We start from the raw sequence: 24,530 nt of genomic DNA, 5'->3' as shown, positions 1-24,530 counted from the left end.
TAAAAACTGTCCAGCAGAGGCGAAACAATAATCCTGAAAGATTTCTCAGAGGCTGAAATGAATTTACTGGTGGAGTTTAACCACTGTGGGAATTTATAGGGTCACAGGTTAGCTAACTGGGAAACTTGAATGGCTTAGAAACAACTCTGGTTAAAATATATTACAATATTATTTGTCTCGACATAACATATTTTTTCTATATTGGTTTTGGTGAATTTTGGAAGGTCAATAGATCTACATAAATCCAAAGAGACATTTGCTCATTGCAAATGCTGTTTTCTGGCTGCAAGGATTTTCTCCCATTAAGCCACAAGAGTTGGCCGATAAGGTCTGGCTCACAGTCTGTGTTCCAGTTCATCCCCAAAGGTGTTGGATGTACATTATTGTCTAAAAGGTAATTGTATGCTGCAGCATTAAGATTTCCCTTCATTGGAACTAAGGATTTCTATAGGGACAGTATCTGGCCATGAAGTATAGCTGTGGTATGCACAGAGGGATATTGCACACACAGACACAATCCTCTGAATATGCCAAAATAATATGTCCTCAGTGATTGTACATGTATACATCAAATCCTCCAAAAGCCACAATCAATGCCTCAGAGAACAGGCATGGTTACAGTAACATGAAATAAAAAGGGAAACACGAACATGGAAACAAGAAACAAGAGGATTCAAAACCTTATCCTGACTTTTACTGAACTTCAGAGAAAATAGATAGATAATCTTTTTTTTTTGTCATACGAACACAAAATCTGATGGCTTGGACCCTTGACATATGTTACCTGTAATGTTTCTGATGTACAAAACTGAACACTTTACTGCTCCTGTACCCTAAATCACAGACTTAAAGCTAAAAGAATTTAGCTCTGGAAGTTAAAAAAGGGATTCATTTCTCCTTTATTTGATTCTTGCTTCTGGATTTTAATGGATTAAGTAACACCACATTAAAAATCAATCCCAGGGGAGGGATTCAGCTTTAATTATTAAGGTGAAATACAGACAGAGATGTATTTTTCATTGTTTTCAACTTTTTTTGATGGAATCCCAGCATAGTCTGGGGTGACAGTGATTTATAAACAAACTAAACTGAACTGGGGAAGAAAAGGAAACATTAATTAGTTAGTGAGTGAATTCATGTGATCTTATGTTCACATTTTTATCACTTGATTGTCATTGTCAGGTTTTTCCTTTATCTCCCATGTATGCTGATCTCATGCTGTTGCAGCACAGATGGATTATATTTACCAAAATAACTTGCTTTCATGTTTGTTTTTGTGAATTAAAATACAGAGGTTTTGAGAAATGAACACATGGATCTAACTGGGAGACATTAAGGCTCAGAGTGTTAAGCTGACAAAAAACAGGGTTGCTCTTGATTCTCTGCTACAGCTAATGGGATTACGGGGTCTTGTTCTTTTACTGATGCAATTAAAACGTGGAGGCAGACTTCACTCACTAAAGCAACTTAATTGAATGCGTCTCCTAAAGAGGTGTAATGCTCTGTTTGCATAAAGGACAATTAACCCGCAATAAATTATGAGGCATCATAAAAAAGCTGTTTTAATAACGTGATTCATGTGGTTAATTTGGCACGCGCTCTGTAGGAGACTCCTAAACACTTTAATTTGAAGTGCATTTTGCTCACAAAAAATACACGTTAGGTAACTTCTAATTCCAGGAACAACTTCAGCAAGCTGGGCCCTGTAGAGAGGAGGGAGAGGCAGAGGGTCTTGGGTTTTATTTGCCAGCTCTGCAGAAGGGATGGGGGGGTGTTTTTTGTGTGGGGGAAACGCACCCCTCCCTTCTGTCTCCCCTCTCTCTCTCCTCCTCCTCCTGCCCCCCCTGGCCGCTCTCAGACCATTGTTGTTGTGACTGCCGTCCGGAGAGCAGCAGAGTGCTGTAGGAGGACTGGTGTGTGACGGACGCAGTCGCTCCTCTCTCTCTCTGCTGTAGAAGTTAAACGGACTGAGGAGGCTGAGCTCCACATTTGAGCGGCAGAGCTCCGATCTCACCGGGATAAACTCACCGAGGAGAGGAGAAGTTGCAGAAGCGCTGCGTAAAGACGCACGTAAAGAGTGATCCAAGACTACAGTTTAACCGAGTAACCCGTCTTTATCTATATCAGTCTCTTTCTCGCGCCACATCGGATCTTTTTCAACATTTTCAGAGTGAGAAAGGACAGGTTTTTTTTCTCGCGCAAATCCACTTTCTCGCTCCGTGTTTGGTTTTCTTTCTCTCCATGGATTTAGCGTTCTGAGCGGCCGGCTGCAGTGGACTTTGCCCAGGGGATCACAGCTCTTTCCTCCGGTCACCAGGAGAAACCTGGCAGCTGTGGTTCATGTTCCAGGGGGCTGTTTTTGATGGATTTATAAGTTCGATTTAGTTTTCAGCCGGATAACCAACAGCAGAGACCCGCTCATAGACTGCTTTGGAAAAGGATACAGCGGAGCTCCAAATGAGGATTTCAATATTCACTCGTATCGACTGGGACAAGGAGTGATTTCCCCCTGGTGCCAGTCATCATTGCGAGAACAGACCGGGAGGAAAGGTGGGTGAATACAGACTGAGACAGCTGGAGATTCTTGGAGAGTTGTTGTTTCATTCATTGTCAGCGTGCGTCAGAGTGTGGGTGAGATTACGACAAAAAACCTTATTCAATTACTTAAAAATATTGACATTAAGGTGAGGTAATTTTACGTTTCCATTCGTTTTCAGTGATTCTGTAGAAAACAGATTACATTTCTTGAAATAATTAAGGCATAAGAAGATCCATTTATCCACCCAGGATTACTCATTTGCATTGTAAACTAGTGAATTAATCCACGTTTTGTAATTTTAAACAGGGATTTCAGGAAAGAAACTGTGGCTTTAACAGAGCCAAACAAGTCACTTATTAGACATTGAACCTTCCACATGGACTATTTGTCAGGAGAAAAGAGCTCAGAGCGGAGTTTGAACTCACACACACGGGAAGATTCACAGGAATCCCCACTTTAAATTATTAAAAATGACATATTTCACTGCTATTTCACCCACATGAAGCTAATAAATCAACATTGTGCAAGATGAGACACTTCTGCAAGAAAATCCTGTAATTTGGGGGACACTTGGAATTTAAAACGAATGTAGCTTTTATTTTTATTTATTTTATTGATCTCAGGATGTGTCAGACACTCTGCTGAATTGATCTAATTGACTGACTGACGGCGGCACACACGTGCAAACACTGAAACCCTACAAGTCAGCATAACTGTAGAACTTAACAACAGGTTGTGTTTTGGCATCATTATTACCTACAAGGACTGTTTGAGAGTAATAGTGCATATGACTGATTTATTAAGTGTGATTTATGTGACAGAAATATGCCATATATGAAAAAATAAAAGCCTCCTTATAGTAGAAGGATTTTGGCTCCAGCTGAACACAGCAGAGTGCAGCAGCAAGGCAGCGTGCCAGCGGAATTAGCAGCAGCAGGAGAAAAAAGTTTTTTCCAGTCCTTAATTGAGAAAGAATACGTCTCATTCAGCAAGCTGGTTCTTAAAACGGTGTGTGTGTGTGTGTGTGTGTGTGTGTGTGTGTGTGTGTGTGTGTGGGCGAGGCATGGAGCGCACGCACCAGGGTCTGGCGCCTGTGCGCAGTTGGCCCGACTCGCAGCAGAAAAATCGCTGTATTATTCCTTTAGTGTTCTTGTAGGCAGTCAACGTTTATAATTTGTCTGCATAATGAGTTTATGGCGACAGTGTTGTACTTGAATTTGATTATTAAATATCTTTATAATAACATTTTCAATAATAATAATACAAGTAGAATAATCTTTCTCATGGAATTCAGGTGATACTGAGATATTTGTAGCATTGAAGATTTTTACAGAGATGTGTATTTGTGGAAGTTGGAAGTTGTTTTCCTCCCATTTCAATTAGGACACTTTATTAGGGTGAAGTTATTTGAATAACATTGGTGCATTGAGCAGTTAAGCATATTTTCTTAAGTTTTAAAAGGTAACAACATACTTATGTTAGAGCTGACAGCTGATTAATCAATAGGTGATTGACAAAACTGATCAAATCTTTAAGTCATTTTTTGACATAGATCCTAAATCCTGATTCCAGCTTCATAATTCTGAGGTTTTGCTGCTATTCTTTGTCTTCTGTACTGATACAATGAATATATTTGGGGTTTCTGAATGTTGGTCAGACAAAAGTGAACATTTGAAGACACCATCGTGGCCTTTTGGAAAATGTGATGGGCATATTTATAATTATGGACCAAACACTTAATGGATTAGTCAAGGATATAATCCTGAGACAAATCAATAATGAAAACAATCATTATTTGCAGCCCTAATTTATATTCTCCAAACTAAGGTATTGAAACAGTAAGATATAATATCCAGCCTTGTTACCAAATCTGCTCCCATTTAACACCATAAGTGAAGTTTAGCGTTATACTGTGATATAAAACACTCAAATTTAAGGTATGACATGTGTCAAAGTGAGGAGATGGCGCTCTGAGTACATGAACAGTCACCTACTTCACTATTTTGCTGCCTGTTGTGTATTTCCACCTCCTGTCCTGAACCTGAAGTCTTATCAGCTGCCAGTCGAATCTCTCTGCTGCTCCTTCAGATTCTGTAGCTTCCTGGCAAGTTTCAAGTGTTTTTCTAGTAAGGGCCCATTATCCCGAGGCCGACTGAGCGCCATCCATTGACAAACAACAGGCAGTAACAGCCCTGCTCCGTATTCATGACGCAGGAGAGCCTGGACAATGTAAGGCAGACGAGCGGGACAGTTAGCAGGACATCTGGTTAAGAATACAACTGCTTACAGTCAAAACAGGCTCTTTAACTATTTGTCTGAACAATTGTTTGTGTTTTTTTCGCCACCTGGTTTAAAACTGAACAGAAACGTTTGTCTTTAGCTGCTCTCCAGCCAGATCTATGTAAAGAATCAAGTTTCTGATCAACAGCTAACCGTCTCCCATGTGTTGGTTTGCCTCTACAGGATCCAAATTTAGAGACATTGTGGTTTTATGAAGTTTCCAATGCCAGGGACCGGAGTGTGAGGCCACACCGGCGTGCATTTCTACCTTTTACCCATAAGACACATGCATCACGTCAAGAAGATGGCAAGGGTCTGCACGTTCTGCGTTCTCTTGCTCTGTTTGATGGACAGAGTCTCAGCCAAGGGCATCGACGAAGGAAGAACTAAAGGTAAGCAGATGGACACGGTGACACCTGAAACAATAAAACATTGTCAAATCTGCTCTGAAATTGCATAATTTTTAGATGGTTTACATGCGGGCTCCTTTTTTAGCTTTGGTGGTTTGGGTAAAAGTTATATAAGTGTGTTAGATAAGTGTGTGGCTCTGGAAGGTTACTCTTTTGAATCCACAGACAGTTTGTGGATTTCTGATTGTACTGCTTCTTTCTTCGCTAACATCTTGATCTGGAGCAAGGCAGTTAGCTGCTCAGAAAAGGTATGTTTTTGTGGCTAAACATAGTACATTTAACTGTGTGAATGTACCTGTAAAGTTTTAGATCAGTCCACTTTCCCTTCTTAGAAAGTGTCAGTAATTTGGCAGCCACAGAGGAAGTCAAGGTGACAGGAAAAATGACAGAGAGGCTGCAATCAAGTCTTGGATGGAGTGAGGAAGGGGGGGGGGGGAAGCTCTCAGTGTTTTTGCTGCCGTAAACTGCGCTATCTGATCCGTCCGAGGCCCTGAGGCTCGGAAGTGTAAATCTGCCTGGCTGCGTGCCAGCTGTAGAGGATGGGGGGGGCTTTTCATTCATGCTTTACAAACAGAAGCCAATGCAATAAGTCAGCCACTGTCAGTTTTAAGTTCCATTAAAATGTTTTCATTAAGTTATGATATAATCAGTATAATTGTTCAATACAGGTAAATCAGTGTTTCCGATTAAAGGACTTTAGGATTACATTTTTGTAAGGATATGTGCAGATTGATGAAAGACAAAGTGGATTGCTGGCCCGGAGGCATCGAGCACAGAAGCTGTCTCTTTTCCGTCTCTGTGGCCCCCGCTTTGTACTGCAGGGCCAAGTGAGGCCAGCCGGGGCTTGCTGTTCAGACGACAATGTGCAGGAGGGGGCCCAGAAAAACCTCTTAGGTTTATTTACAAGACAGATGAGTAAAGAGTCAAACCAGGATTGACGATAGAAAGATCTTTAGGTCGTAAAACATGTAGGTTGCAGCTGTGGAGACAGCATCGCAACTTTTATCTTGGTGCTTTGGAGTTTCAAAGTTCCCCCCACAAATCTGTGATTTTGTGATCGCATGAATGAAAATTCATCCATCATCAAACTGGAAGAATGTGATTCAATTTCAATTAATTAATATAATTGTTGATGCAGATGTCTCAAAGAGAAAACGCTGTAATGTTGCTTTGATTCCTAGTTTGTTAGTGCAGTTTGATTATCAGGATTTGTCCCTCTTGGTTCTATATTGGGGCGTCACTTTCTAGATAAGAGACAAGCCTTGAAGAGAAAAGTGCAAATATGAAATGAAGAAGGAAGATTATTGTGACTGAGAAGTGACAGAGACGGAGACATGGCATCAAAAAGAAAAAGATAAACTCCCCTTTGATGTGAGAGTGAAAAGAGACCCTAACCTCCCTAAAGATGATGTCCAACTGAGGGGAGGTGGTGAGGGTCAGATGGACCCACAATACACTGCTCAGACTCCTGACAGGGCAGTCTCCTTTCTGGAGGGATATGATCCAGAGAGAGTTTCAGACACGAAGAAAATAGCTAAAATTTAGGATGAAAGAGAGGAACACATTTTTAGATTGTCAGATTTTTTCAAAGGAACGTATTTCATCTAACAAAGTTTTTATTAGTCTATTTAAATTATTCTCAGTCCCCGGGCGTTTTCTGTCATGTTGCTAATTTGACAACAGCTCTGAGAGAAAATAAATCACAACGCTCTCCAAATATAATTATACATCTAATGTTACTAACCGCATGCTGCTAAATGCAGCGATCTGACTTGTCCAATGTTTTTCTTCCCCCAGAAGAACTTATTTTAAGTTTTCTGCCACATCATTACAGATTATATAAAAGTCTGAGTATAGCTTTTGTCTGTACACTCCTGCTGTGCTTTCAGCTGTTCTGCATCCCTACAGAGAGAATATAAAAACAGCTAATTTACACAGATGATGTCAAAGTTTAAAGGATGTCTGGCAACTATCTACCAATTATTTGAAAACAAAACAGTAGCCTATTTTCCTCCAAAATGGATATGTAGCATTTTTGAATAGAATCACACACACACACACACACTCACACACACACAAAGAGAAAAAATGTTTCTAATTATTTTATTTCACAATGACAGTGAGCCATTTGCAGCATTAAGGAGAACAGACTGTGCCAAAGAATGCAGTCTTTTGCTTTGATCTCTGCACAGAATAAGTGGGTTGGCATTTTTTTAGGAGTGCATCTGCTGGTCAGGCAGAGCGTTCAGGCCAGAGCTGCCTGTGGACAGAGTTAGACCACTAAGCGGCTCCCAATCGGGTGTATAAACAGATAATGGACAATTACTAACAAAGTATAAGCTAAATGCAGTCATATCTAAAGATATATGATTACATACGAGCAAATCCTTTCATTTACTGTTTATACAAATCAGTCACAGGCGGGTTTAAAACTGTGATATTGAGCTTGAAGGTTCATTCTTGACCTTAGAATTAGTAGTCACATCTCAGGGCCTCCATCAGCAGATGGAGTTTGCTCAGTTGTTACGAGAGTGCTGAAAGAAATATTTCTAAATAAATTAATATTTAATGGGCGAGTCAATCATGCATTATCTGTTTATAAACCAGAATCAATGCTTCACAGGAGGAGTTATTGTTGTTGAAAAATACATCAATAAACAAAGTCCTTATATTTGCCTACAACTACATTACAATGTGTTATAAATCATTTATTAATTGTAATATACTTCCTATAAATTCTAAATAGGAGGGTTAAAATGAAGAGTTACCACAGTTCCTTAAAATTAAAGCTGCAAACTAACCTGATTGGATGAAAATTGAATGATAGAAAGTTCATTTTGGAGGACCCTGCTATGTTCCCAGGTCAGGGCATGAAACTGTCCAAGGCCTCTTCATTGTCCCAACTGGTTTCCACAGAGGGCTCTGCTGCCAGTCCAGCCGGCTGGTGGACTGGCTGGCTCGCACCAGCCGAGCGGTTTGTTTGTGTTGTGTTGTGTTTTGTTTGCCCCCTCGCCTCTGGGTGACAATTCACACTCTAACGCAAGTTCAACTCCAGGTCACTGTCCCTGTCTCTGCAAGTTCATTAGCATGGCTGTAAGTGTGTGTGTTCATCTCTGTGATTTGCTGACTGTTTTACTGTGTTCAGGTTTGCCCCATTAGATGAAAATGTGTGGCTTGTTGAGACTAAGTGATCAGTGTTTACATTCAAACTAGCCATCAAGACGTTTCTTTTAATTAGCTTTCCTTTTTGCTGCTTTGACCAATCACGTTTCTGATTTTCCACTTACAAGATTGTAACCGTGTATTTGTTCCTGAAAGCGTTACCTCTACATGTACTCTGGGCGATTAGAAAAAAAAGCAGCACTTCACTCCGACAAGGGAACAGATTGCCTTTTCTGCAAGCGCTCGCAGGAAGCAATCAGACAGAAAATTGCCCTGGAAAATTGCTCGTTCTGAGTGACTGAGCAGTAAGCGAGGTCCCCGGCCAGGGCGCACATATGCTCCAAGATGTGAGTGGGCGAGCACATAAATGGGCGAGTGACCCACTGAATGGATGCCACTGTAGCTGATGGTGACACGATAGTTGCCGGGTTATCAGGACACTCTATCACCAGTTCCTGGTAGCATTAAATGACAGCAGTTGTTTAGGAACATGGTGTACTTCTGTTGCCGGACCTTTCAGAGGTAAACCTAAACCTCCAGGATGTGTTTTGACAATTTTTGTCTTGTTCACTCGGGGCGCGTTCAGACCAATGAGGTTTGTAGCAGTTTACTAAGACTCTAGATCCCTTTATTCTGTGAAGTAGCCATAACAAGACACCTGAAATCTGGTCCTTTTATTCACAGTGTTGTTATTTTAGGAGTAAATAAGAATCATTCAGAGGAAAGTGTCACAAAATAGTTTTAAGGGTGCAAGGAGTCAGTTAGCAGGCAGTTCCTCATGCTTTCAAATTCAACCATGAAAATGAATCTCAAAATGATATTCATGAGGAGGTGAAATGCGACCACAATATGTACAATTATGACTGATCTTGCCTGTTTTTTTTCTCCACCCTCCTTTTTGCTATCCAGATCTTCGGGTCTCCAGGCCTCTGATCGTGCCAGGTTACCCAGAAAACACCACAGGGGTGGTGGGTGGTCAGGCGAAGCTGCTGTGTAAAGTCCACCGGCCGGTGAACACCAAGGTGCAGTGGCTGAAGACGGAGGTCAGCGCACTGAGAAAGAGCCAGGGAGGACCGCCTCGCCTCAGGGCTCTGACGGTGAGAACAGATCAGCTGACAGATACAATCAAACAATTTTTCATGTCTACTCGGACTGTGTTTTGATTCTGTCCTCATCACATTAAAAATATGTTAAAATGATCCTCTATGAAGGCTCTGCAGAGCAACTCGTCCAAGGTGAACACTTTGCATCTGTCCAACATCACTCTGGAGGATGCAGGAGAGTACATCTGCATGGCCGAGAGCACCCACGCAGGACAGACAATACAGGCCATGCAGTCGGCGTGGCTGGAGGTCCTGCCAGGTGAGACACACTTATCATCATGGCAACATTTGGCCATATCTCACTAGTTTTTGTGTCTATTTTCTAACCTTAACTTTCCCCTTCCTCAGGTACCATCATTTCCCAAACTGTGGACCTGACTGCTGCTGAAATCCCCCCAGGTACAGTAACTTAATTCTCATGCTGGAGAATTTGCTTCAAATGTCTGAACATTTTTTTTCTCTTAAATTTTGAATCCAAAATGATTACTGTAGAATCACAAAATGTTGCAAAAAAATTGCAGTCCTTTTCATTGATTGAAATTGCTTGAAATATTGATCACCCAGCAATTTACGCTGATAATGCTGTAAACAAATGTAAAAAATAAGTAAATAAAAGACAGTACAGACTGTTGAAAATGGTATGGCAGCCATTTGTGTTGGCGTCCTCCTCCCCAGGCTGGAATGAACCTCTCTCCTCCCTTTGCTGACTTAGATCTCCACTGAACCTTCACCGCCCCTCAGATTTACTCTCCGTCCACTGTCACGCTGCAACATGTTCATTAGCTTCAGTCTCTCTTCCTCCATGTTTCTTTTCTTCTTTTTTTTTGAGTGAGCAAGGAAGGGAGGGGGTTTGCTGTGTTAGGAGGTGGAGGAAGGGAGGAGGGAGTGTGGGGTTGGAGTGGGCCGGTTAGGCCTCCTGGTCTCCATGGTAATTTCATTGTATGCGTGTCTGTGTGTATGTATGCATGGGGGGGGGGGGGTGGGGGTGGGGTGGGGTGGGGTGTGGGGTGGATAGGAGATAATGATAATGGGGTTGAAGAGCTGAAGGTCATAGTTGAGGAGATGGCTACTTGCTTTAGAGGGGAGATAAAGAAATAACTTGCTGAGTGGCCTGTGTGGTGAAGAGCAAAAGAAATAGAAAATAGAAAAATAGAAATAGAGATGATAATAGAAAAAGGAAAGAAAGAAAGCACAAAACAGTTGAGAGAAACAAGAAGAAACGGGGTACATCCTCCATTGCAGCATGCTAACACCTTGTATGCTGATGTTCGTTGGTTTCAACAGATGTTCTTGAGGACCTGAGTGAAGACACCACAGAACATCTTCTGTTAGAGCCAGGCAACGTCCTGAAACTGCGCTGTGACATGAGCACCCAACCTGGCATGGCGGTGAACTGGTACAAGGAGGGAAACCGAGTTCTGCCCACGCCCCGCATCCAGATCCGCGGCGCCATCATGGAGATCACAGACGTAACATACGAAGATTCAGGCATTTATGTTTGTGTTCTCCGGGGAACCAAAGAGCCTATGAGGAACTTCACCATCACTGTGGCAGGTAAGGACGCTAACACTGTTAACTAACAGTAGTTTTATTGCTTTAAGAGTTGTGTTTTACTAAGCAACTCATGTCAATGTTGGCATTATTCAGTGCTAATATTTCAGAAATTCACAGGTTCCAGTTTCTAAAATGTGAATATGTGCTGCTTTTCATAGTCTTAGGGGAGAGTTAACTGGTTTTCTTTAGGTTTTGGACTGTTGGTTTGACAAAACAAGGAAATTTGAATAAGTCAACTTGGGCCTTGGGATTGTGATGGACAAATATTAATAGATTAATAACAATTTATGATGAAAATAATGGTTAGTTTGGGCTATCATGATAGTTCTAAGAGTGTTTTTTCGTCTGTCTTCATATTGCCGTTATTTGTCATGTTTCCAGACTCGTTGGGGTCAGGGGATGATGATGAGGACAATGGTTTGGAGGACTCATCAGCTGAGATCGAAAACGACCAGGTTTACTTCTCCAGAGGTGTGTAGCTGCAATTCTTGAGGAATTAGTACAACTCAACCTCCAGGCTTCATCAAAGCATTCTGACTAACTACTCATTGGCTGGTCTTTGTCCATACAGGTCCCTACTGGACCCACACCCAGCGTATGGAGAAGAAGCTGTATGCTGTTCCAGCAGGCAACACGGTGAAGTTTCGTTGCCCGGCCATGGGCAGCCCCATGCCAAGCATCCGCTGGCTCAAAAATGGACGTGAATTTAGAGGAGAACATCGCATCGGGGGCATCAAGGTGAGGATGGTAGCAGCATCTCCTCACTGCTAAATAAAGCTGAATGACAACCGAGTTTATTTGGACGATCTGGAAGAGCTTTGAGTTGTATTTGAGTTTGTAAAGTGAGTGTCTATCCATGCTGATGATATTTTGTCTTTCTTTGGCTAGCTGAGACACCAGCACTGGAGTCTGGTGATGGAGAGCGTCGTGCCTTCAGACAGAGGAAACTACACCTGCGTGGTGGAGAACAAGTATGGCTCCATCGCTCACAGCTACGTCCTCGATGTCCTGGGTAAGAAATGATGACTCAGTGTTATCTAGTCACATATTAGAGTGTGTGTGCAAGTGTGTGCCATTGTTTCTTGTGTGCCAATGCCTCAGACACTCATTTTTGTGTGTTGAACAGCAAATTAAGAAGTAATGTCATGGATATGGGTTGAATTATTTAATTGAATATCAGCAAAACAGACATAAGAGATTATTCTTTAAATCTGAAATTCAGTGCCTTGTGATCTGGCTGACAGTATTCACAGCAGCAATAGCAACAGTCAGCAATTGTGAAAAAGCATCATGCCTTCAAATAAAAGCCCCCAGTGTGAGGGAGGGTGAGCAGAAGGTGACAGGGGCGCCTGGCGTCAGCCATTGCAGGCAGGATGTGGACGGTCAGGCGTCCACACCAGTTTTCTACCTGACCTGTGACAGAAGATCAAGGAGGGCTGCGGTTTGTTTGTTCATTTGTTCGTTGTCCGTCCACCACGGGGTCAGTTTCCGTCCCCATTGATGGGAGGAGAAGACTAACGAGACAACTAACGAGATCAGAGAGCGAGAGTAACCACAGATCAAAGAGACCCCGGCGACCAGCTGACAAAGAGCCACACTAATGGAACTGAATTTCATCCCAAAATGACATTTCCTGCTCTTTTGCCAGCATACAAACACATTATAGGTGACAGTGACAACTGCTGGGCATTTTTGGAACATTTGTTTACAAAGCAGTCATGTTTGCGAGATGGGTATTTCTGAGACTCTGTCAGAGACGCTTCGTAGATCAGTTAAATCTCTATCTCCATGTTCCCAAATCACCTTTGAACTGTTGCCCTGAGAAGCGGAAAATCCTTTAAGCTCTGATTGGTTTCACTGAAGCTTAATGCTATCTTTCATCTTCGGTCACTTTGCTCATTTCTCCTCCAATTTCTTCACGATACAGAGCGTTCCCCACACAGGCCCATCCTGCAGGCTGGTCTACCAGCCAACACTACAGCAGTGGTGGGCAGCGACGTCCAGTTCCACTGTAAGGTTTACAGTGACGCCCAGCCTCACATTCAGTGGCTCAAACACATAGAAAGGAATGGCAGCCGCTACGGTCCTGATGGGACGCCCTACGTTCGGGTCCTTAAGGTTGGTGACATATAACAGGTGGTGGATAGGTGTTTTGATGACAAGTACAAATATAGCTAACACATTCTGTGGAAAAACATCATGAAATTTCATAATTTCTCACATTGCTAGCTTGAGAACCCAGTCTATTAAGTCATACCCAGTATTAGCTCTGAAGGAGTTGCTGTCAGTCAAACTTTAGCTAAACTATGTTCCAGTTCTGATCTCTCTCCAAAAGACTGGAACCTGTTGTATCTGCTCCCATTTGCCATTTTTTGTCAGAGCTGTAATACAGTTACAAACTGATTTCCTGACAAAAAGAAAGTGCCAAAAAGAGTAGCATTAGTTAACCACAATCAACAACTGTCAACTGTAAAAGCCTATGTTGAATCGTGATGATTTTTGATGACTGTTGTATGCTAACTGTTTATGTCACTTCTGTGTTGTGCAGACCGGCAGTTTGAACATGTCAGAGGTGGAGGTGCTCTACTTGGTCGAAGTTACCATGGAGGATGCAGGAGAGTACACCTGTCTGGCTGGAAATTCAATTGGATTTGCTCACCAGTCCGCCTGGCTCACCGTCCTCTCAGGTAAAAAATGAAGTAAAGGCTACATGATTCAGTGCTGAAAAGAATTTACTTAATTGCTTGAATGATTTTATCTTTTAAAATCTTTCAAAAAATGCTTGTATTGTCTGCATAACAATGTTGCTGCCAAATACCGCACCTAGCTCACAAACTTAAACATAAAGCTACACTGCATACACTGATATTTGTGGCACTGAATTGGCAGCAAGAGATTCAATGAGTGATATCTTGGAACTAAAAACTTTGAACATCAGTATATTTAGCTTTGATTTGTCACTTCCTGAGTGTAAAAATATTTTTTGCAAAAATGCTCCCCCTCTTCCTATAGAAGAGGAAGCAGCAGACACTATGGACACCATGGAGACCAAGTACACCGACATCATCATCTACGCCTGTGGTTTCCTGGCTTTGATCATGGCCATCATCATCGTGGTGTTGTGTCGAATGCAGGTACACCCCAGAAGAGAGCCGTTTGACGCCCTCCCTGTCCAGAAGCTCTCCAAGTTTCCTCTTCGCCGACAGGTAAAGGTCACTATGCATCATGGAAACTGTGGTCTGTCTTCTCTAACTGCTGCTTTAGCAAGTAGTAAATTATGACTTAAGGCTTGAAAGTTCGTACAAAGTGTCGTCTGACCACATCTGAAGGCAGAAGTGTTTATAGCTGTTCAGAACAGCCATACTTGAAACCTTTTTGTATGTTCCTAAAGGCTGATAACTAAATTCTCCTTTTCTGTATCTCTTCCTTCAGTACTCAGTGGAGTCCAATTCGTCAGGGAAGTCCAGTGCATCACTGATGAGGGTGGCTCGCCTCTCATCCAGCTGCTCTCCCATGCTGGCTGGAGTCATGGAGTTTGAATTGCCCTATGACCCGGACTGGGAGTTCCCGAGGGAGAAGTAAGTTATCTGCAATTTAGAGTCACTTCTGCCATCATTTGCAAAGATGTAGATGATATTTTGGAAAGAAATTATACCTACTCTTAAATTTGAAATTATTATGAAAGAGATGCGTTTTGAAATGCTGAACCTCAATAACACAGAGTTTACTTAAAAGTTCTGCCCCTTGCAAAGTTTAGTTTGGCTTCTGGGATCTAGACTTATTTAAACATTGTAGCTCTCCCATCATGTGGGGACCTAAAAAGAAATTAGCCCACAGCCCATTTTTGGCTCTACCCAACCTATGTTTTAAGAAACCAGAGCCCCAAATTATGGATTTGTACAGTTTTCATTTGGACATACTTATTTTCACTAACTTTTGCTCTTTCTCTCTCTAGTTTAACATTGGGCAAACCTCTAGGAGAAGGCTGCTTCGGTCAAGTGGTCAGAGCTGAGGCCTACGGCATCAACAAGGACTGTCCGGATCCAGCCACCACTGTGGCGGTTAAGATGCTCAAAGGTAGGAAAGAAAATACCTCCAGAGATTAGCTGAAGTCTGCTGTCTGTGGGGAAGGCGTGTTTTTCTTAATAAAATATATTTTTCCCTCAGATGACGCCACAGACAAAGATCTGGCAGACCTCATCTCGGAGATGGAGCTGATGAAGGTGATGGACAAACACAAGAACATCATCAACCTGCTTGGAGTCTGCACACAGGATGGTGAGTTTCTGACCTATGACTAAACCTTCCTTGTTTGTTGTTTTCTTTCTGTCCAGCATACTTTGCTTCAACCGAGGGTTTAGGTAAAAAGGTTGGATCTGCTCTGGCTATCTGTCAGCTCGTGGACAAGTCAGTCAAGTTAAACTGATGGTCCTTGTTTATGCTAATTATGGCACACACACACACACACACACACACACACACACACACACCCTTATTTTGGAGAGAAAACAATGCCTTTACTTTACCTTCCTCCCAAACCCCCTTGTTATTGTAAATCGCAACAAACCAACCTAATTTAGTGAGTGTTACTATGGTGGTCACAAGCTCCCAGGCTAAAACAACAATATCAATATCAATATCAATCAATCACATTCATTTATATAGTACCTTTCAGACAAATCAAATGCAAGTGCTTTACAAGGGATTGACAAAATTTCGGATATAAAAAATGGATTTAGAGACTAATGAACACTAAAACAATCAAAAACTAAAAGTTAAATGAATAAGACAGCAATAAAAGATGTATAGTTAAGATAGTAAAAAATGAATAAATCAATCAATAATAAAAGTAAAATATTAACAAAATAATAATAATAATAATAATAATAATAATAATAATAATAATAATAATAATCATGATAATAATAATAAACCATCAAATTTTAAAAATAGTACCTAAAAGCCAGACTAAATAGATGGGTTTTTAGTTTATGTTTAAAAATATCAGTGTTTTCAGCTGCTCTCAGATCCTCTGGAAGGCTGTTCCAGCCGCTTGGAGCGTCGTGGCTGAACGCAGCATCTCCAAATGTTTTTGTTCTGGTTTGTGGAACAGCTAAAAGAGAAGAACCAGAGGATCTGAGGGACTTTCCTGGTTTATAAACTAAAAGCATTTCTGAGAGGTAGTCTGGTGCAAGGCCATGTAGTGCCTTCTAAACTAATGAAATCATTTTAAAATCAATACGAAAACTAAGAGGTAACCAGGGTAAAGACTTTAAAATAGGTGTAATGTGTGCTGTCCTTTTGGTCTTAGTCAGCACTCGTGCGGCTGGATTTTGAACTATAGGAACAACCCCGTCCTTCATCCTGTTTGTGTTCCCCCCCAGGCCCTCTGTATGTGCTGGTGGAGTACGCCTCTAAAGGCAGTCTGAGGGAGTACCTGCGGGCCCGGCGACCCCCAGGCATGGATTACACCTTTGATGTGACCAAGGTGCCTGAAGAGCAGCTCACCTTCAAAGACCTGCTGTCCTGCGCCTATCAGGTGGCCAGAGGGATGGAGTACCTGGCCTCTAAAAGGGTACGTTCACTTAAAAGAGAGGAAATAACTTGTAGTAGAAGAAGAAGCATCTGAAGCATCTTACCTGACTCTCTGGTGGCTGTAAATTTTTTCCACAAGCGTTTCATGGATGCAAGAGGTGGCAAGAGGAAGCTCATCAGGAAACTAAGATTATAGCTGAAATTATTCGATTTATCGATCAGCCGATTGACAGAAAGTTAATTGACAACTATTTTGATAATTGATGATGTGATGATGTGAGGTTTTGTTGCTTTTCTCTGTTTTATATCATTCTAAATGGAATATCCTTGCATTTTATATGGTTGGTCCGACAAAACAAGATATTTGAAGACATCACCTTGGGTTCTGGGAACTTTCTGACATTTTATAGGCTTTATAGGCTTATCGATTATTTGATTTATCGACTAATTGATAGACTACCATTCTTATTCTACAGTACTGTTCCTTTCACTGTGAACTACAAACATATTTTTTGCAAATTTTAGCAGAAACTATCCGCATGCTTGCATAGACCCACAGATATGTTCTGTACTGATCCAATATAACTTGAGATTTCTAATACATAAAAATTGTTCTTGTTAACTTTTGGTGTGAGCCAGACAGTGGGTTTATGGTTTTGGATGCTCTTGGGTGGAACTTTTACAATGCAAGCCTCAGCCCCATGGGGATGTTTCCGTATCATCAGACCTCATTACAGTAAAATGTATCCATGTCCCTGGGCAGGAAATACAGCCACAAAATCAAAGCAGGATAGTAAAATGCTCAACATTTGTAGACTTCATGAGCTGTATAAGCCCTGAAGGGGCTGTAATATCAGAAGATTGGTGTTGATTTAAAGGAAATTGTGATTAGGATTTGTGTAATTCAGTGTTTTTGGATTTGGGCACTTGGCCTTCAGATGAATCAGTTTGGTCCAGACTGGTCTGGCAGCACCAGCCTTTCCCTTCTCCTTTTTCTCTTTCCTTTCCCCCGTCTCTCTGTGCCTCTGTCTGTCCCGTTCTTTCTTTTCTTCCCATTCCCACCCCCCATGTTTCTATTCCTTTCATTTTCCCAGCATGCACTCTGTCTGTGTGCTTCTTATCAACACGTCTCTTTGTCTGCCAGCCGGTGTCTCAGACAGGCATTCCTGAGCAGAAAGCTGCTGCAGCTTCAGTCCTGTTTACTCTTCTCCATCCATCTGTCCGTCCCTCCGTCGCAGGGCTTTGTCCTTTTTAGCGCTGCCATAAATCTGTTAGCAAACAGGCAGCAGAGCCGTCGTCTGGGTGTAGGCATCAGGTTTCTGGCTCTACAGCCTCCTAAGAATGCAGGAGCCTGAAACTAACCTTCCATTATGGGGAGACCCACAAACCAAGACTGGTTCATTTCGCACGTCCCCACAAATCCCACGTCTATTTCGAATGAAAACCAAAATAAACTTAATGATATCCATTCAATGTGGGCAAACAGTGCCTTTCTTTTTTTCCTCCCAAAGGGTTGTTTTTTCTTCAACCTCCCGTGTTTCTATATAAAGACATTTTAATTTTGTTGCGTTCACTAAAATGAGGCACTGTGTGTTTTCAGTCTTTTCATTTTTGGAGAAAATCCGCAGTGAATCATTTCTACCTCCCCTACCTCCATGTTTTTACATGATCACTCCAAACCACATCCTGGAACAGACAACAACATGACGTGTCACAAGTCTAAATTCAAAAAAGCATTTCATGAATGTAAAACCTTCAATAATAAAATTTAGTTCAACAGTCTTGTTCAGCTAGGACTGTAAATTTATAATTTTACCAAAGGGAGAGCCATGTTAAAAAGAAGAAAAAGAAAAAGAGGCAACATACTCAACAAAAAACGTTGCATTGAGCCCATATTCCAAATTAGACATTAAATCTCCCATTAACCAGGACCATTTAAACTGTATGCTTATCTTTTAATCTGGACACCCAGTAGTTGGTCTTAAGCTCACTTTAGGGTTTTGTGTCAGTCTTTAATTCTCTCTCTTCTCTCTCTGCAGTGCATCCACAGAGATTTGGCAGCCAGAAATGTTCTGGTGACGGAGGACAACGTGATGAAGATTGCGGACTTTGGGTTGGCCAGAGGAGTCCACCAGATCGACTACTACAAGAAAACCACCAACGTGAGTGACAGTTTTTAGCAGCATATTTTCAGGAATCATTTCTTGCTCCTGTAACTTTCCAGTGGAGAACTTGTTTTCCAGTAGTTAACAAGTGAGAGTAAAAGTGCAGCTAAATTACTGCTCTCCTTATAATTTTCTACAGTTGAGAAACTAAATGTTGCAATATCCATGTGACTTACTGATTTGTTATGAAACTAAGAGCCATAGAAGTACTGTAGTAGACTTAAACGTTAATCAAGTAGAAGATGCGATGGTGAAAACATACTAAGGTTCTGTGGCTGACCCTGACCCTCTCAAGTGACATGAACATTTGAACATCAATATGGTATCATGTTAATATCATCCAATCAAAAAACTTTTTCTTCATGTCAAGATATTTGGATTGTTAAAAGGTTAAAGTGGTTGTTTGTAAAATAACTACCTCACCAGCCCTGCTTGTAAACATGTCTACGCCTCAGCCAGGCTCCTTTCACAGCTTTAATACTCCTCAAGACAGATGTCTGATATTTTCCTCTGATTGGCATCAGACGTAATGGGACTTAATTAGAAAAGAGGGGAGACAAGGAGGGAGGATTATTGTGAGGGAGAAATGAGCGAGCATGGACCGACAAGAGAGTTTTACAGTGAGACAGAAAGAAAAATGTGTTCAGATGAAAAGTGAGTTGTTGTGGTAAATGAAGGTGGGGCTCTAACATGTCCACGTCTGCTCTGCAGGGACGGCTGCCGGTGAAGTGGATGGCACCAGAGGCCTTGTTTGACAGAGTCTACACACACCAGAGTGACGTGTAAGTCCAACTTCTCAAATACAAAATTGCTGCAAGAAAACATTAAGTGCTTTATAGCAAAGACAATGTGCCGTACAAGACCAACACAACGGGCAAAAAACGACACAAAATTCAAATATCTTTGATATGTATTCTGTGTCAAAATGTTTTATGCCTAGTCTATTATTTTTCCTTTCCTGTCTTGTCTTGTCAGACCCTTTAAAACCACATGAAACTGTACTCATTAACTATGAACTCCCTAAAAACCTAATTGTATTATATTTTGAAAAGCTTTCTGTTAGGCTAACATCTTTGTACACCCCCTTATACCACAGTAAAGAAAAGTAAATATGTGACCTGATCATAAATACTCTGTCTTTCCTCTCCTTTCGTCTGTGCTCAGGTGGTCATTTGGCGTTCTGATGTGGGAGATCTTCACGCTGGGTGGCTCACCATACCCTGGTATCCCCGTTGAGGAGCTCTTCAAGCTGCTGAAGGAAGGACACCGCATGGACAAACCCTCCAACTGCACACATGAACTGTAAGCAGGAACTCCACTTTTTTCCACTGTTAGCAACAATGTCCATCTACATGGACTCCACTAACCAAATAGTCTTTCTTATGTTGTTTTTAGGATATTTTTGGCTCACAAGAGCAAGGGAGATGAGTTCACATCAGCAGAAATGGTACAACATATATATAAAACATAGCATAGACTATATAACATTTGATGATCTCCACCTCCACCCCAGCATTTACCTGTAGGCTCTGAATCTATGTTCCTATAGGGGGGAAGTTATCATTGTCAGAACCTTGTAATTTCTTTGTCTCAAAAAGGTTTTTTTGGACATGAAGTATGTTTTTTCAGGACAAACTATCAACTAAACTTAAACAAGTCATTGAATCTCTGAAAAAACACATCTTTCGCAGAGCTGACAATTTTAAACATTTGTCTCATTCTAGATTGTAGAAATAATTTTTGTGGATGTCGTGTTTTTTTCTCTGTAGCTACATGATGATGCGTGAGTGCTGGCATGCTGTTCCCACCCAGAGACCCACCTTCAAACAGCTGGTGGAGGAGCTGGACAGAGTGCTGCTGTCCATCTCTGACGAGGTGGGTTTCAAACACACTCAAACACACTCACACACACATTCAGGTGCATGAATGTGTGTCTGAAATTACACACAAACATGCACACAGGCTAACATATGCACTCATGAAGATGTACATTTTCTTCCTCTCTTTCACAATCTGCTGTCCAGATGTCTTTAGTACATAAGAGTGAATGTGTAGAGAGCAGAATCCAGGGCTTATAAACTCCAGACAACAAAAACAAAATCAAACGGTTTGGCTGCAGTGTCCAAATTGCAGAAATTTCAGTGCAGCCTTTTTCATCAAATGCATACCAATACACCATCTCCTGCAGATGGGTCAGCAGTTCAAGTGATTAATTTCTTGGTTCCTACTTGCACTAAAACAGACGTTTCTAGGCTTTAAACTGACCAATTCAAAACTGTTAGTCTCTGTAACTGATGCGGTGTTCTGCATCTATTTTGCCCTGGACACCATTAAATGAACAGCATGTTCAATATCAGTCTGACAGCCTTTGAGAACACACCAAATTCAATTTCTGTTTACTGCCAATGAATGTGGGTTAGTTTCTTTTTCCTGTTTACGCAGAGACGTAAACATTTCTATAATTTCGGAACTTCCTCTCTCTCCTCAGTACTTGGACCTGTCGACACCCTTCGAGCAGTACTCCCCGTCATGCGAGGACACGTCCAGCTCCTGCTCCTCTGACAACGACTCTGTTTTCACGCACGATGCCTTGTCCACCGACCCCTGCCTCCTGGGCTACCAGGACGTGCGCTCTCGGATAGACATGAAGACGGCGCTCCGATAGACACACAACTAAAGGCACCCACACATATACAGACATGAACACTACAAAGGGGAAACACTACTTGAGATTCCCAAGTAATGTAACACATCTGCTGGCGACCATATTGGAGGTTCACAGCTGCATTTCTAAAGTTAAGTTAAAGTTTTTATTTTCATTTCAAGTTTTCCATTGGCCCCCCATTATGGCACCAGCCAAAGCCCTTAGATATAGGTAGGCATTTATACACGCACATAAACATATACAGACACACATGTATGCACGTGGAGCACTGAGGCTGGTGGGCTTCATTACATAGTGATTGATGGTTTGAAGGAAAACATTTCATCGTGGGCAGAAGAACAAGCAGAAAAAAAGAGGACAAACAAAACGTGCTACTTTGGACTATTAGCTTTGGCACTGTGCCCAAGAACAGTTGTAACGTTGGAAAACTGCGGACGGACAATGATCTCCTCACACAAATTCAACCCAAAACCAGGGCTTGAAACCTGGCTGATAAAGACATTTTAACAAAAAAAAAGATTTATTTTCCTATGATAAAAAAGAAGAAACTGATTGTTAAATATAAATCTCTTTATATAAGATTATTTTACTTTTGTGTTGCTTATTTAAAAAGAAAAGGGTCTTAAATCTCAGGATCTCTTGTGCGAAGAAGTTGCTGTAGCAGCAGCAAAGTGCCTGAATTTATGATTTCCTGTGAATATATTAGAATATTAAAATATTGTATGTACATATCAACAACAGAAAGATTGATTGCCTTTTATAAATTATTCTGAATGACACAAAATGAAGGTTATTGGGGGTGAAAGGAGAGAGGAATTTAATTAAGTGTGCCAAACCTGTCACAGCTGTCACACTGTCTTTATGTTCAAGTTTCATTCCACCATATTCAATTTAGACCAAATGATCTTCACCGATCCCCCAAATTTACAGAACACAACATTGGAGTCACTTCCAAATCACAAACTAACAGTAGATGCTGTCAAAAAATTGGTTTACATCAGCAACTTTTGTAAACATATTCCAGACTGTATTTGGAGTTATGACCAACTGAGAAACACAAAATTCTTATTTCTCATCGACAACTCAAACCTCAAATGTATGTGGTCAAAAAATTATGGATTGGGCCTTTGAAGATGGCTTAAAATTTTGGAATGAAACCCTCCATTTGTCATTTTGTAGTAAATTGCTTCGACCTTCCAGCCCAGGAAAACAATTTGTGGTTAAATACCAGAAGGAGCTTGTTGCTGTTGTTGGGGCGAAAACCACCTACATTTTTTAGATCTCACAAACTCTAATGCATTTCTTAAGTTATAAAATGAGTTTTGACAGGTCTCAAAGCACCAAAGGTTATGAGACGGACTCATTTTACATGTATAAGCAACCATGTAAACTTTGAGACAGCATTACGTGGCCTCCTCTAACAACAACTTTACTCTTTCAGTCTTTGCCTACATGACTGCTTTGTCAGGGACAGTGTGTCCAGGGTGGGACTCGTCCTGAAAGGAGGACTGACGATTCAGCATGGGGACTCTGTTGGGGAGCTGGCCCAAGCCCACTGTCACTGCTGACAAGGAGAGGAGGGCAGAGGGGGGGCACTGAATGTGAAAGCCAGTGTGATTGATTTCAAATAGAGGAGAAGGGGGAGGGACCCTCCTTTGTCTGGCTGTAACCCTTCACCCAGCCCAATCTGTTGGCGAGGGGTCCTCAGGTCTGCAGCCTGGCCGGACAATGGAGGCTTTGCAGGCTTAATGGGTGTGACTACGGACCAGAGGGAGTTTTGGGGGGTGGTGGTATGGGGTTAGCTTGGGCTTGTGTGCAAATGAAGAGGCTCTTATTATGGTAATGTCTCCTCTTCTCTCCCAAATGCCCCTATCTTTATCCCCATAGCTACCATCTTTTAAATTACAACTCTTAATTCAGATTTGCTACTCCGCCGCTGCTACCAGGACCAGCTGCAGAAAATTCCCCTGTGGGGTAAAATGCCGACTGAGTCCCAGTCCACGTCCCAAATCTGACCACAGACAAAACGATTGAGACACAAACAAAATAACCACTGACAGTTGTGTTGAAAGAGATTTCCACAAAAGAGATCAAATTGTATGATCAGCTAATATGATATCTTTCTCCAGATCTCTGATCACTCAAAGGCCAGCCCTGTCAAAGACAGTTTGTAATTGGTCAATGGTGCAAATTTGCGTGTCAAAATTCACCAAAGTTTACCAAACCCGGAAGCACAGCACAAATTTGCCTACTCTCCACTGATTGCGGAGATTCCATTGTACTTAATTGATTTTGATCTGAAGTTTGTCTGGTGTGACCTTCAGTCTTTTGAAACAAATGTCATTTGGCTAATTTCTGCATCACCAATCGTATTGCTCCATTGCTCTCTGGTCCTTTTTTTCTTTCAAGTGTTGGAAAGTTTAAAGAAAAACGGAGGGTTTCATTCCAAAATGATTTAAATTGTGAATTAATTGTCAACCATTTCATCTAGTTTGCATTTTATGCTGTCAGTCATCTTGTGACAGTTGGTGTCACTGATGAATATCTCATTTTGGAATGAAGCTCTTACATTTACATACACAAAGTGTCCGGATACATTTGCATCTTTACATTCCAGTTATCTGCTCTTCTCTCAGATACAAACTGTAAACAATCACAACGTTCTTAAACATTTCCTCAAGAGAATTATTTTAGAAATATCTAATTTATTTGTTTATTGTTTTGTTTTTATATGAAATAAAGTATAATTTAAAAGCAGCTCTGTGTCCTTGTCTCTGTCTTTGCATAAGAAAGGCAATTCAGTCTGTCATATTGGCTACATATTCATGCTTACATCTGAAAACTGCAAAACCAGAAATGCTCTTAATGAGTTGTCCCTCCCACTGTGTATAGTGGGCTGTCCTTGTCAAGCTCAGGAGGTAACAGGCTGACAGTGGAGGGTTGTCAACTCATCTAGTTCACCTGGGCTGAGCATAAAAGCTGGCCCATGTGCTCACTACTTCTCTCTCCTTTTAGTCTTCCAACTCTTTGTTGGGATGCTTGTGTTGGCAGTCATTCCTGAATCACACATCGCATTGTTTTTTTTGTTAACTTTAGTTTTAATTAATTACATTTGTC

General features: G+C 41.4%; 1 protein-coding gene across 1 annotated transcript; it reads left to right on the top strand.

Moving 5' to 3' along the window:
- Nucleotides 1-1,852: 1,852 nt before the first annotated feature.
- fgfr4 (fibroblast growth factor receptor 4) lies at nt 1,853-24,170 on the top strand. The gene is made up of 21 exons (XM_044222705.1): nt 1,853-2,550; nt 5,003-5,211; nt 9,301-9,488; nt 9,603-9,753; nt 9,843-9,893; nt 10,779-11,048; nt 11,430-11,519; nt 11,620-11,786; nt 11,937-12,060; nt 12,976-13,166; nt 13,597-13,735; nt 14,061-14,254; nt 14,481-14,626; nt 15,004-15,125; nt 15,216-15,326; nt 16,433-16,623; nt 18,623-18,745; nt 19,460-19,530; nt 19,913-20,050; nt 20,518-20,623; nt 21,237-24,170. The coding sequence occupies exons 2-21, from the start codon at nt 5,106-5,108 to the stop codon at nt 21,411-21,413; spliced, it is 2,856 nt and encodes a 951-aa protein (XP_044078640.1). The 5' UTR covers nt 1,853-2,550; nt 5,003-5,105; the 3' UTR covers nt 21,414-24,170.
- The last annotated feature ends 360 nt before the right edge of the window (nt 24,171-24,530 follow it).

The sequence above is a fragment of the Siniperca chuatsi genome, linkage group LG14 (genome assembly GCF_020085105.1).
Source record: "Siniperca chuatsi isolate FFG_IHB_CAS linkage group LG14, ASM2008510v1, whole genome shotgun sequence".
Taxonomy (NCBI): domain Eukaryota; kingdom Metazoa; phylum Chordata; class Actinopteri; order Centrarchiformes; family Sinipercidae; genus Siniperca; species Siniperca chuatsi.
This window is presented reverse-complemented; position numbering and strand designations above follow the sequence as displayed.